The sequence below is a fragment of the Centroberyx gerrardi genome, chromosome 7 (genome assembly GCF_048128805.1).
Source record: "Centroberyx gerrardi isolate f3 chromosome 7, fCenGer3.hap1.cur.20231027, whole genome shotgun sequence".
NCBI lineage: Eukaryota > Metazoa > Chordata > Actinopteri > Beryciformes > Berycidae > Centroberyx > Centroberyx gerrardi.
Genome location: NC_136003.1, coordinates 28,823,955 through 28,837,934, shown reverse-complemented (window position 1 = coordinate 28,837,934; position 13,980 = coordinate 28,823,955). Strand labels below are relative to the sequence as shown.

The window sequence follows — 13,980 nt, the reverse complement described above, 5'->3', positions numbered from 1 at the left end:
GGGGATAAAGTGGAGCAGTCACCGATGACTAACATGACATTATTGTTTGGTGATGAATTGTCACCAGACTATCCGCTCAGAGGGAATATTGGTCCTGAATGCTCCCTGATGTGGTTTTTGTTTAGGCTACACATGACTTCAAAATAGATTTCAGGTAATTTCAGCTCTCCATTTTAATGATAAAAAATACAATTTGGACTAACTAAGGTGTGGTGAGTGCCACACCATGCCATACCCAATAAACAGTAGGCTTTTCTAAAAACTTGGCCAGGTATCACGTGTAAGATTCTCTGAAGAAACCAAAACATTTCAGCCTATAATGTGACCATCAGTTAAATCCATGCCCTTTTTTTTTTATAAGTATTTTGGAGTGTTTTCATGGACTCTTTGGAAGTCAGTTTATAGTTTTTGGCAGAGCAACCAGAATACAAAGAGTCAAACAACCTTCACTAATCTATTAATGTATTCCAAATGACATGATGTGAAATAAACCACTCAACCGAAACAATGGCCATATTCAACAACAACCATAAAAAAAAAATAATAACAGGGAATACTTGCACTTGCTGGTTCCATTAAGGACAATAGCTTTTGAATTTCTACTCAGCAAACAAATGAACAGAAACATAAAGAGGCCTACAGTAACCCGTAATGTTGTCTGTAACCCCACTGAAACTTCCCTCTAATGAGCCAGATTATGAATAATTGCATCTACGAGTCACAAATAACCTCAACCTGCTGGTGACCATTATCGTTTCTGTCCTGCAAAAAGATCTTCATTATCTTCAAGTGGTTGATTAGTATGAGTATTTCACATGAATCAATTTTCAATTATTTGGTTGCAGCAATGGCAGTTGTCAGCCACAAATCTTGAGTTTAAACTTTGAGAGTTTTGCAGGCAACAGGAATAAATGCTGTGCAGTATTTGAAGTATAAACGGTTCATGATCAAGCCCTTTGCAGTGTCTTTATAGTGTTTTTTGGTTGCACCTCTGCTCTTTTCTCCTGCGTAGTAACATGTATCTGGAAACACAAATGCATTTGAATGGATTTTTTTAACATGCATATACTTCTTTTTGCCCAAAATAGCCCGAGCAAAGCAGACTTGGTCACACCTCTGTGTTCTGCATATTCAGATCAGTGTGCGGTCTCTTCCTCAGGCCTGAATCAAGTCCTACTTTTCACACTGCACATCTCCAAAGTCCGGCCTTCACTTCTATCTGAAACAGATTAGATTAGGCTAATATTGTTTTACACTCCTTATCACCACCTGCAGCACACCGCTCACCCTTCTCACGTTCACTTCACCGTGACCTGATTCCCTGTTTCCAAACCGCCTCGTCTGTCCTGTCCAGCCCTGCCCGCTAAAACCAGACCAGAGAACCCTGTGTGTGTGTGTGTGTGTGTGTGTGTGTGTGTGTGTGTGTGTGTGTGTGTGTGTGTGTGTATGTGTGTGTGTGTCGCTGTTGAAGAATCACAGAAACTGAGCTACTCACCTAATCAGCATCAAACATGTCATGACATTGCTATGTAAAACAAACTTTGGACTAAACTTATCTGAGTGCAGAAGGTTGTTCTGGTTGAAAATAACTTCTGGTTCTCTGTCACCAAATTGAATATAGGACATAAAACTCTACATACAAATACATACAAATCAAAGTGCTCTCTTGTTTCTTTTAACTGAAGAAACTTTGCTTGCTGAACCGTTTTCTAAGGTGCGACACATCAGCCAAAGTCAAAAGTAAAAGTCATTTTTTTGTGCAATAGCTGAAAATGCCTATTTTCAGAATTGCATTGTGACTAAATGGCAAAATGCGACAGGAGCTTTGTCGTTGTTTCTCATACAGAATGAAATGATCCGTGGCTGTGGTTTCTGATATTCCCAACCAAAACAACGGTCATTTTAGGAGCGATTTACATAACAGTTTTATTTTTCCATGTTAGAAGCACAGCACAAAGTGTGTGAAAGGCCTAAAGCATCACCATGACATGAAAATTGATTTTTTTTATGGTTTCGGTTTGATTGGTTTGGTTTGGTTTTACGTCAAAGTTTGGTCAGGCGGTGTGCCTAACCAAACTTTATTTATAGAGCGACTTTTTAAAACACAGCTTACAAAGCACTTCACAACAAGAGGATGAAAGAAAGAAAAGACATAAAAACAACTTTAAGAGAAGACAAACACTTAAAAGCTATATTAAAATAACACAATCATACACATATGTATAAGTAAAAAGTAAAAACATCAAGCATTTACAAACTCCATTATGATAAAAAGGCCAGACCCATACGATACAAACATAAAATCACACATACACACAAATCAAAAGGAAGAAAGAGGTAGATTTACAGGACAAAAAATGTACAAGAATCACACAAGAACAGGCAGATTCCTTGTGAGTATTTTGGTTATGGGATACATCATGATGAGGTTTACATTCCTTACACTCTCAAAGTCGTATTTCTCAAGTGTGAGGTCACCTGAACTGTGTGCAGGGCTCATGAAAGCAGTGGAAACATCCCGTCACGCTCCCTGACTGCTCAGCTCCACTCATCCTCGACTCACTCTGTAATTACAGGGCAGTCGCACTGTTTCCAACGTCAAAATACAGTGCAGAAGTTACATAATGGTTTTTTATATATATATATAATTCAAAATGGTCAGAAAATGTAGGTTTTAGTCGTTGGTTTACAAATTTCCCAGTAAGTGTCCTGCTCACATTCAGCAACTACACAGACACACACACATACACACACACACACACACACACACATACACACAGCAGCTTTAGATAAACAATATGGAAGCGGATATGGAACGTTAAGCAGTAAGAAAAACATTTACAGCCGTCTGCGGCTCAGTAAGCTGCCAGCATACAGAACCACAAACACTGGTTCTGTGTGAAGGCATTGTAAGGCATCATAAACACTTTATAAACACATTGTTATTGCATGATTATTGTTAGAATTAAAGCTTGATATAATAAGCACAATGCACAAAAACATATAGGGATTAAATACTTTATGGGACAACCGTACTGTTAATGTTACATTACACTGAATGACATTTTCTGATGTTTGTCCGATGATTATATTGTAATGAAATGTTGCTTATAATGTTTATAATGCATCACAATCAAGGGTGGAAGTAACTAATTACACTGACTCACGTTACTGTAATTGAGTAGTTTTTTTGAGTACTTGTACTTTTAGGAGTATTTTTTAAAGTCAGTAATTTTACTTTTACTTAAGTATGTTTTTACTGAAGTATTGTGCTTCACTACATATTGAATCCCATCCATTACAGAGGACAGCTTTTGTGTTTCTCCATCAGCAACAGAAACTGGATCAACATAAACTGACAAACTGTGGATCCATTCACAGTGAGAAGAGGAATCTGACTTATTTATTTTGCAATTTCCAAATTTTCCAGTTAAAAGAATCTAGTTTGAACTCTGTCCTCTCTCCTGTTAGAGTCACATGGAAAAGATCTCAGCTAACAACTTTCTCTTTTCTAAAAAGGAACTCAGTGACTTTTACTCTGAGTTCATGAGCTACATTTTACTTTTACCTCAGTAGATTTTCACACCGGTGCTTTTACTTCTGTAAAATATCAGCAAAGTAACAGTACTTCAACTTGAGCAGGACACTCCAGTACTCTTTCTACCGTTGATCACAATAACACTTCAAGTATCACCACATAATCTACAGCACACTTTGTTTGGGTTTCGTCTCCAAGATCAGGAGCTGAAAAAAGTGACTTCTGCTGAACGTCTGGAACATTCCATGAAAAGCTCCTTGGCTGCGAGTCATCGGTCTGTTTGCAAGGAAACTGTTGAGAAAAAGAGAGAGTTGAAGGCACGACTCTGCTCCTGACTCATAAACACAGAAACCGCCCAGTCACTATCTCTCTCTCCTTTTATTTATGGTTCAGACTCTTTATTATAACTGGTTCCAGGATGTTTCTTCCGAGCCGTGACTCTATCTGTCATGTTGCCAGTCTTGAGTTTGTCTTTGTGTGTTTTTTCTTTGTGTGTTTTTATGTCTTTGCCCTCCTTTCCCTCCCTCTCTCTCTCTCCTCACATGCGGCTCTGTGCAGTAAATATTTGCTGAAACATGAGCTCGCCCGTCTAAGTTGTTACAGTGTGTCCTCAATACTGCCTGTGCATGCATTTGCGCACGCATGCACTCATGCACACACACACACACACACACACACACACACACACACACACACACACCTGAAGATAAGCTAACAGCCGTCGGTGTCTGCTGCTTTATGACCTTATTTTGTGTCTGCACTGTTGAATATTAACTCCCACTGTATCTCCATGTAAACACCCCTTCCTTTGCCCTACCACACACACACACACACACACACACACACACACACACACACACACACACTTTGGCTCTTTATCCCTTGATCAAAGTTCATTTTTAACCTATTTTAAAGCCACATTATTGGTCCATTTATGATGATCAATATGTTTCTACACACTATATTTCAAATTAGGCTTACTATCACTAGTTTACAATTTGACTATACTCCTGCATCAGTGTCCACAAAAATGTGCTGACTAGACACATTGCTCCCTGGAAAACAGTTTTCTAGCCATAGTGGACGTGTTCATGAACTTTATGTGGAGACTTGGCTGTTAAAACACTTTTACATGATGTAAAATGATAAGTTACAGATTAAGGCTCTGTACATGTGTTGACACTGGCCCGAGAAGAGGCCATGTTTATAACACAGCAGCAGTTAATCATTACTACCTCGGATGTTTTGTCTGTTGACTGTGTAGTCTGATGCCAAAGTGCTGCAGATAGCGCTTAACACTGTTTGTCCCTCATGCCAACTTGTACAGGCTCCTGCTCTATTACGGCCGACCTGATATTAATGTGTGAATAGGACAGTAACATTACTATCAAAAATACAGCAATTTCATTTCATCCAGGTTTAGTCTTTCTTTTCACTTCTGTTCTTTGTATCAGGCTACTCCAAAAGCATTGAAGCGCTTGTTCGGGGGTTTATTTTGAAAGTTTTGACCGGAAATCCTATTGTTTATTGTGTCTGGCTTGACGCTAGTCAACGGAAGCTAATCTGTGTATGTAGCTAGCCGACAATAAATCAAAACTAGCAAGGTAGGCAACTTTACAGAATATATTTAGAAACAGATAAAGCATATTATATAACTAGACTCGTCACAAACGAAATACATAGCTAAGTTGCATTGCAGACATCTCACTTTGGCTCTAGTTAGCTAAGCAAGCTAGCTAACCTCCGCTAAACATACCGCTTGCTAACCCAGTCAGTTCTTCATCAGTTAGCACTTTAGAATACACAGCCTAGTTTATATAAGAAAGTTTAGCTTTTTAGCTACTTAAACAACTTCAAGGCCAGTTGCCTGAGGTTTTACATTTCCCCTGCATCTAGCCCAACAACATATTGGTTGACGATAGCCTCAATACGTGCCGTATTCTCGCATGGAGAGAACATCAAAACAAACTACATTCAAACATTTGTCATTTTAATGTTTCCTTGCTTATCAACAAACATACATACGAGTTAGAACACGACTTAAGAGCTTTATCGAATCATTAGGAACTACTCTTCAATTCGGCATACATCCAATACACTAAGATCACTTATTTCAATATAATATCAACATTTATAATTCGTTTGACTGTTATTCGTACGGCCTTTGCCAATAAGCAAGGCAACTTTAAACTGACAGATTTTTGAATGAGGTTTCGGTACTACATGTGTATGAGTTGTTTAACAGGACAAAATGCCAAAACAAAACTCTCTTGCCTAACTCCTAGCTACAGACATGTCAGCTGATACCAAGATTGCCGAGCTACTGACAGAGCTCCATCAACTCATCAAACAGACCCAGGTGAGCGAGGAGACTCTTAATTGTAGTCAACATTGCATACTTAGAATGGAGAAACCTCACTGTGCCTCTGTAATTGACTTCCCCATAGATGCATCACCAATCAATTAAAGTCAACCAAATAATAAATCATCACTGTCTCTGTTTCAGGAGGAGAGGTCGCGCAGTGAACACAATCTGCTCAACATTCAGAAAACACATGAAAGGATGCAGACAGAAAACAAAAGTCAGTTGGCATATTGCTTACACTCTTTACCATCTCCAAACACTGTGTGAGGGAGAGCGAATAATACTCATCTCTCTCTCACACTCTCTTTTCACTTCTGGCCATTTAAATGTGTGTGTATAATTTAGGCCTATGATGTGACTGCCAAAACCTCGCTCCTGGCAGTTTCTCCTGGGGTCACCAGACTGTGACAGAGATCTCACAACTTCAAAAGAGGAAATTCCCACAACACTTGCAGTACTGAAAACAGAGATTCATTAGACTAATAAATCTTTGTCCTCAGTACTGAAAGTATTGCAGGAATTTCCGCTTCCCCAGTGTTACCTGTCCTTTCCATGCACCTTGTTAGTGGGTGAAGTTGTGCCAGAATACTTTTTTAACTTCAGTTATTTCACAACTTGTGTCATTTTAGAGGTCGATTCATATAGGTTTGATATTACCAGAGGTGCCCAGCGATTGGACCAACTGCACATATTGACACCTAGAAAAACATGGCACTATCTAGGTTTCCTACAATCTAAATGCAGTGTGTAACCATTTTGTACATTTGCAAAACCAATTTGAGCAAGGAAGGGTCAAAATAATAAGCTTTTTCCTGAAGAGAGATAGATCATGGCCTCTAGTACTGAAACATACAAAATATAAAAATATTAAAAAGCCATTATTATATTTGCTTACCACAGATGGGTTTCAGCTAACATGCCTTCATCACCCTAATATTTTTCACTTCAAAAAGTATGCCTTGGTATTATTTTTGAGAATGGCCCATTTTTATTTTTATTTTTTGCATTTTGCATGTTCTAGCACTAGAGGCCATGATCTCTCTCTCTTCGTGATCTAACTCCCTGGATTCCAAGAGAGCCTCTCTAATACATTTTTTCCATTCTAACTGGCTATTAATCAGCATTATATGGCTCCAGATTCAATCACAATCACAGGTACCTATAGGTTTACGCATTGTTTTCCTGCCTCTTCCAGCCTCCCCATACTACCGCACTAAGCTGAGAGGACTGTACACCACAGCCAAAGCAGACGCTGAGGCAGAGTGCAGGTGAGTGGACACGCACTCCAGTATCACCTTGTTTTCAGCCCTGTCCGGACGGGATTAGTGTGACTGGAGGAAGTCAGGTGATGTAAATGTAACTGGTTTTATTCAGTGATTTAAATCCCCTGCAGGAGGTGATTTGTGGTTATTACAGGGTGAACATCCCCATGGGAGTGATAGTTAGAAGAGGAATAATCTCTTGTTTTTCAGCAAACTCCTCCGTCTGTCTGTCAGCTCCAGTACAGTCTGGGTCTACAGTCTGTGTTTGCAAATTACCATTACTTTTATTTATTACTTACCTCCTGTTACCAAACCCCCATTTCTCACTGTGTACACCCACCAGCAAGACAAGCTTCATGAGTTGTGTGAGGAATTAGTGTGTGATATATTTCCAAAAATGAAATGCCTCCTCCGTCATTCTCTGAATAATAACACTCATTTCATTGAAATCACTTGATGTGCAGTGAATTACACAAGTTTCTCTGTAATACTAGTCCTGTCCAGAAAGGGCTTTAGTTTAGCAGTCATCCCTTTATCACAAAAATCATTCGTATTTTAATTATTTCCTAGAATGTTGCAACATGTTGCAGAGCGCCTGAGGAAAATCCACTTTGACATGTTGACTGGTTTTTGTTTCTCTTGTTTTCACAGCATCCTGCGTCATGCTCTTGATAAAATCGCAGAGATCAAATCTTTATTGGAGGAGAGGAGAATAGGTACGTCTGTGTGTGTGTGTGTGTGTGTGTGTGTTGGGGAGATGTATCATACTTCTGAAGTCCACCATGTGCTTTTTAAGATCTAGAACTGTTTCCATTTAGATCAAATTAGAAAAGCTGGATGATGATGAAAATTTGATAAAATTTCTTCAATATTGCAAAAATGTTTTTACCCTTCCGTATTATGTTTTGTTTTTTGTTTTTTTAGATGAATAAATTATATGATAAATTGCAACGGAAATGCATTTGTCAAATAAATAATAATGCAGGCTTGGTATGATCAGCCAGATGAAAGGTTAGGCTTAACATGAATATCGCTTTGCTAAATAAATACTCGCCAAATACTAATCAGTTCTTGAAAGACTCCTTCTATTTTCATGGTTGCTGTGATTTTTTTTTTTACATCGAGGAAACCTGTTTATTTGCTTTATCCCAGCTGATGTAAATGCACCCAAGTTGCATTTACATCAAGAAACGGAACATTTCATTGATGTTTTTCTCTCTCCCTCGCCTGCTGCACCCCAGCTGCTAAGATGGCAGGAGTGTACAGTGACAGCGACCCTCCCAGGAAGACGATGAGGCGGGGCGTCCTGATGACCCTCCTGCAGCAGTCGGCCATGACGCTCCCACTGTGGATCGGCAAGCCGGGCGACAGGTAGCTGCCGTCCAGAACGACTCCCAGGAGTTTTTCCTTTACAGACCACCTTCTTTACAGTCCACCTTAAGGAAACTTCAACTGTGAGATGTCATGTAAAACACTGATTCTTTTTTCATATGACTTGTGAATGAATGTCAGCAGTGTCTCTTCCCTGTTTATTGCTGTTTAAAGGGGGTTCTGGTAGCCTTACATGTGGCGTTAAAGGTTACGTGCTCTTTGAGTCTTTAACCCAATATAAAACCCACTCTGCTGACAACTGCCACCAAAGCTTCTCTAATAGATAGAAGGAATCCTGTACGCCCCTTCTTTTCCTCACACTTACTAAAAAATAAGTTATGAGTACTACAATAGCTGATGTTGAAGGAGCGCTGAATTTTTACTGATTTGTAATTCATACAATGTAGAAACAGTGCATCAAAAACAGACGGGCTTCCCCCAAACACATCTCGAGGCAAGCAGTTCCTCCTGTGCCTTTAGGCTTTTCTCAACCTTACAGGTGTTTTTTTCTCCCTATGCTTTCCATCCCCTCTCTCTCTCTCTCTCTCTCTCTCTCTCTCTCCATCCGTCCCCCAGTCCGCCCCCTCTGTGCGGGGCGACCCCGGCCAGCAGCGACTACGTGGCGAAGCAGGGGGATAAGGTGGCGGCGAGGGTGAAGGCAGTGGACGGAGACGAGCAGTGGATCCTGGCTGAAGTGGTCAGCTACAGCCACTCCACCAACAAGTACGCATTACAACCAACTAGTTTGATGTTTTTCTTCACCTGGCACTCATTACACGATTGAGAAGTTTGTACTTTATTCTTCAGCTAGCCTAAAATCTGTTTTTTTTTTTTACATTGTTTATGTTAGAGCTAGCTTGGCACCAGCAGTAGTCATCGCTGTCAACAAGAAATGTTAGCAATGCCAGCAGGTCGTTTTTCAAACAATTAAAACACCGATATGGCAAATTTCTCCCCACAAGTGCCCAGTGAAGGAAAATCTGCCTAAAATTCAAAATGTCATGATATGATCTTCATGGTATGAAGTCGTAAGTTATGAAGTCACAGCTCAACAAAAACTGACTGTTTCACCTCTCCTCCTTCTAGATATGAAGTGGATGATATTGATGAAGAGGGAAAAGAGTGAGTTATCTGTTATTGCTTCATATCCTCCATCTCTAACACTAATTAGCATATCGTCTGTACTCTTGCTGTTCAGTCCCATCTTTATCCCCTTTCTGTTTTTTGTATCTCTGTGTTTATCCTCCTATATTCCTCCATGCCATTCTCTCTTACCTCGCTTTCTCTTCCTACGTTTCCCACTTTCCCCCCCTTCATGTTGTCTTTACTCTACCATCTTTCCTCTTTTGTTTACCTTTCATCTCCTTTGGGACACCTCTCACATCTTCACGTATCCATTCCTTTTGGGGTTGGACCGTTATAAATGTTTGTTGATATTGGCCTTTTATTGGAAATCAGATCATTTATTAGAAATCAGATATCTACCGGTCAGTTTCATCCACCTCTGACATGATGGAGGTTATTATTCTGTTAGATGGCTGTCCAGAGAAATCATTCCAGTGTGGTGTGGGAGTAGCATCAGTCTGTGAAACCTGCAATGCAATTTTATTTTCTTTGTACATTTTATTTATCCATTTCATATAGTTCTGTAATGTTTTAGTAAGTAATTCTTCCCACCCTGGCTTAAAGAGCTACTCACCCATCTAAAAAAATGTCATTAGTCTGCGTTTCAGTGGAGAGTTTTAGTGTCCCATGATGGTCTAAATGCTGCTTCAGAGGCTTTTCCACCCTGACAAGAAGAAAATTATTGGGAAACACTCAATATTTGTCATTTTTGGCATGAAAGCAGTCAAATTTTTAAATCTACAAAAGTATCAACTACCGGAAACTTCAATCCCAAATTATCAGTATTGCTGTCGGCCTTCAAAAACCCAAATCAATCAAATCCTAATTCCTTCATCATATCCTTTATCAGTCCATCTCCTCTTTGCCTTCCTCTGATCCCACGCTCTCCTCTCCCACACTCAGTCTGAATAACTCCGGCTGTCCAGAAATACCTCTGGTTGAAATGTGTGTGTTTGTGTGTGACCAGGAGACACACTCTGAGCAGACGGCGTATCATCCCGCTCCCTCAGTGGAAGGCGAACCCGGAGACGGACCCCGAGGCCCTGTTCAGTAAAGACCAGCTGGTTCTGGCCCTCTACCCGCAGACCACCTGCTTCTACCGGGCCCTCATCCACACTCCACCGCACAGGGTGAGGCCCGACACGCCGGCCCCGTCACACCACTGTGTTTATGTTTAGCCACGTCTGGCGCCATCATGGAGGTTCACTGGAGAAGTGTGTGCGCGCTAAAAAACAAAAAAGCTTGTTGTGGTGTGGCTGTAGATCCATCCAGTAACGTTCTCAGTAAAAGTGAATAGTGTGATAAGGTGGATTTGTTTCCAAATGTAGGTTAATGTGACACAGTAAACTGTCTTGTCTTTAGCCCTAGTCTCTACTCCAAAACACTCTGAGTTGTAGCTTGAGAAGAGTCAGCTCAGTTAACCTGAACAAACTGTTAGCTAGCTAGCCAGCAGGCTCATTTAGCAAAACAATATTAATGTTAACTTGTTGCTACTAGATGTCACTAGCTACTGTCCATGTAACATTTGCAATTGTGCAAATCAGATGTTAACAACAAAACTAGAACCAGATACTATGGTTAGCTAGCTAACAAGCTGACATTATCTAAACATGAAATCAATCAGATGGATCAGTGATTAAATGATCAGTTCCCAGTCAAAAAGAGCAGCAAATTAACCTTTAACACTGTTGAGACAAGTGGTCAAGTCCTAAGTTTAGAAATGCAAAATGTTGTTGCCCAAGAGCTGAAGACCTCCAATATGGCCGCCAGAGGATGTGTTACATCATCTGAAAGCCCTCTGTTGCAGTCTGTCAGTTTTTATTCAAGACAAATCAAATATAAAATGTAGACCATTCAAATGAAAGTGATCAGATATGAGGCGCACATGACTTTGTAATTATTCCTTCTTGTTAGAACTCTTTCCATAAACTGATTAGGTTTTGGTTTTGTTTAGAATTGGATAAACCGGAAGAATCGGCTTTCTATTGGATTTACAGGATAAGTTTGGTAAATTTGGACCTATAGTACTACAGGTATGGAAGAGACAAATTGTATATAGGTCAAAAATCACTGAACGTATCCTTTAAGAGTGACATTTATGTTCCCAGTGCCAACAGTTGCTCCCAGCAGCTGGTTTTCCACCTCAGTCTCCCCACAGAGTGCCGGACTAAACCTGGGGGCGGTTCAGTCCAACAGTAACAAACAGTAACACACTACCGAACCAACAGACCAGACCAACAGAGAGAGAGCAGCTCATGCAGCTTCTAACCAGAGTGTGTGTGTTTGCAGCCGCAGGACGATTACTCGGTGCTGTTTGAGGACACATCGTACGCCGACGGCTACTCCCCTCCGCTCAACGTGGCCCAGCGCTACGTGGTCGCCTGCAAGGAGAACAAGAAGAAGTGACGCAGAAGGGAGGGAAAGACCGGGAAAGACCAAGAGACGACGACGACGATGAAGCCTGTCAGGGAATAGGAACGCACTCCTGTTCCAGAAAAACACTAATTTCCATCTCATTCATTGAGTTAGGCTAGAAAAACATTTGTCAAAAATCTGAAATGGGCCGTCAGAAACGTCTAATGGGCAAGTTCTGATACACTGTGCAGCTCTGATCATATTTTTTATTGATAGATTATGGAATTATCTGCGCTGAAGGTGACGATCGGTTCAAGCTTGTTGTTATTGTTTGACCCGGGCGTGGGTTAAAGATTTGACACATCTCTTATGTCATTATGGGGCCGGGCGATATATGAATATTATCGTTTATTTGTCTGTCAGTGGAATCTCATGGTGATGATGTGGTGATTTTGGGATCATGACACACGATGCTGCTGTTAAACTGATGATAACAAGCTAATTTTATTTAAAAACTCTGACAAAATGAGGTATGGTGGGAATATAATTTGAAAATGTCAGTTTCGTTTGACACCTACCTAACATTACCATTCGGTTCAATAGGATGAACAGGAATTTTATTATTTAACATGTGATTTTGCATAGATATATATTGATATCGGAAAAAAAATCCTTATGATTAGCGTGATATTGATTTCAACCATATCGCCCGGCCCTACTGTCATTATAATGTCAGTTGTTGTACAGCTTTTTACTGCACTCTGCTATGGTTTCATTTGGGTTTTTTTATTGTCTAGTTGATGTTCTGCATTGTGCATAAGCCTGCTGGTCAAACTTGCATGTTTGTTTTTTTTACATGTCAAAAATGTTAATGAAGGCTTTGTAATAAAAAAAAACTTTGTCCTGATAGTTGAGTTTTGTACTTCAGTGAAACATCTACACATTGGCACATGCATCACCTGACCAGCCTTTTATTGTTGCAGTCTAACAGAGGTGGGGACTCGAGTCACAATTTTAACTACTTGAGACTTGACTTGGGTTCTGGTGACTTGACTCTGACTTGTACTTTGATGACTTGAAAAGGTTTCTAAAGTCTTGACTTGAGATCTTGTGTTTGTGTAAATGACTTATTGATTAATTGAAAGTGATGAGATTTGTTCCAGCAGACGACTGAATTTAAATTCTGTTTTCTGAATTTGTATGGAATGATTGAATTTATTGAAGTTGAAACTGATTATAGAAATCAAACTCATGATGCTCTTACCAAGTTTGTATCCTATTAAAACCATATTGCATTGAAAAGTCCTAGATATTTAGTTTTCTTTAAGATATTAAATTGATGCTGGACTCTTGATTTGTTCTGACTTGACTTGCTGTTCTACATTTAGACTTGAGACTTGACATTAATGACATGGACTGGACTTGGACTTGACTTGGTGTTCTACATTCAAACTTGAGACTCGACTTGAGACTTGTGCCTCAAGACTTGAGACTGACTTGGGACTTGAGCAAAGTTGACTTGGTCACACCTCTGCAGTCTGATGATGTAGATTTTTGTCCGGCTGACTGCTGGCCTCCTGTGGCCTTTTCAGAAAGTGAATATTAAATCAGAGTTTGTGATTGTTGTCATGCTGCCTTCAAGTTCTCCTCATGAGCTCCTACTTCTGATTTCTCTAGTAAATATGACATGAAACTTCACTGATCCCTGTGGAGAAATCGGGTCACTGCAGCAGCAAAATAGTGTGTGAAGACAGAGGAAAGCATGTGCTCAAACATTTTAATATCTCTTCAGAGCCAACAGCACCTGACATTTCCACCAGGTCAGGGTGTGCGGAAAAGTCATAATAACACAATAATAGCAATATTTATTATTTTTTTGTTTTTTATCTCATGATGTGTACCTTTTCAACCAAATATCATTGTGATGCTCACATATTTCAGATGACTTGTCAGCTGCCATATGA

The 13,980-nt window shown here is 40.0% G+C and overlaps 2 protein-coding genes across 2 annotated transcripts in view; one reads left to right on the top strand and one right to left on the bottom strand.

The window, feature by feature from the left end:
* The window catches only part of doc2a (double C2-like domains, alpha), a 108,945-nt gene extending 98,163 nt beyond the window's left edge, over nt 1-10,782 (bottom strand). Inside the window, exon 1 of the mRNA XM_071894630.2 lies at nt 10,626-10,782. The gene's annotated coding sequence lies outside the window, so the exon portion shown is untranslated. The remainder of the gene's footprint in view (nt 1-10,625) is intronic.
* On the top strand, nt 5,016-12,889 carry sgf29 (SAGA complex associated factor 29). Its single transcript, XM_071894675.2, has 10 exons — nt 5,016-5,142; nt 5,824-5,897; nt 6,045-6,120; nt 7,099-7,171; nt 7,817-7,881; nt 8,407-8,536; nt 9,113-9,259; nt 9,623-9,658; nt 10,629-10,791; nt 11,951-12,889. Exons 2-10 carry the CDS (start codon nt 5,832-5,834, stop codon nt 12,065-12,067), a joined length of 873 nt encoding a protein of 290 aa, XP_071750776.1. The 5' UTR covers nt 5,016-5,142; nt 5,824-5,831; the 3' UTR covers nt 12,068-12,889.
* The last annotated feature ends 1,091 nt before the right edge of the window (nt 12,890-13,980 follow it).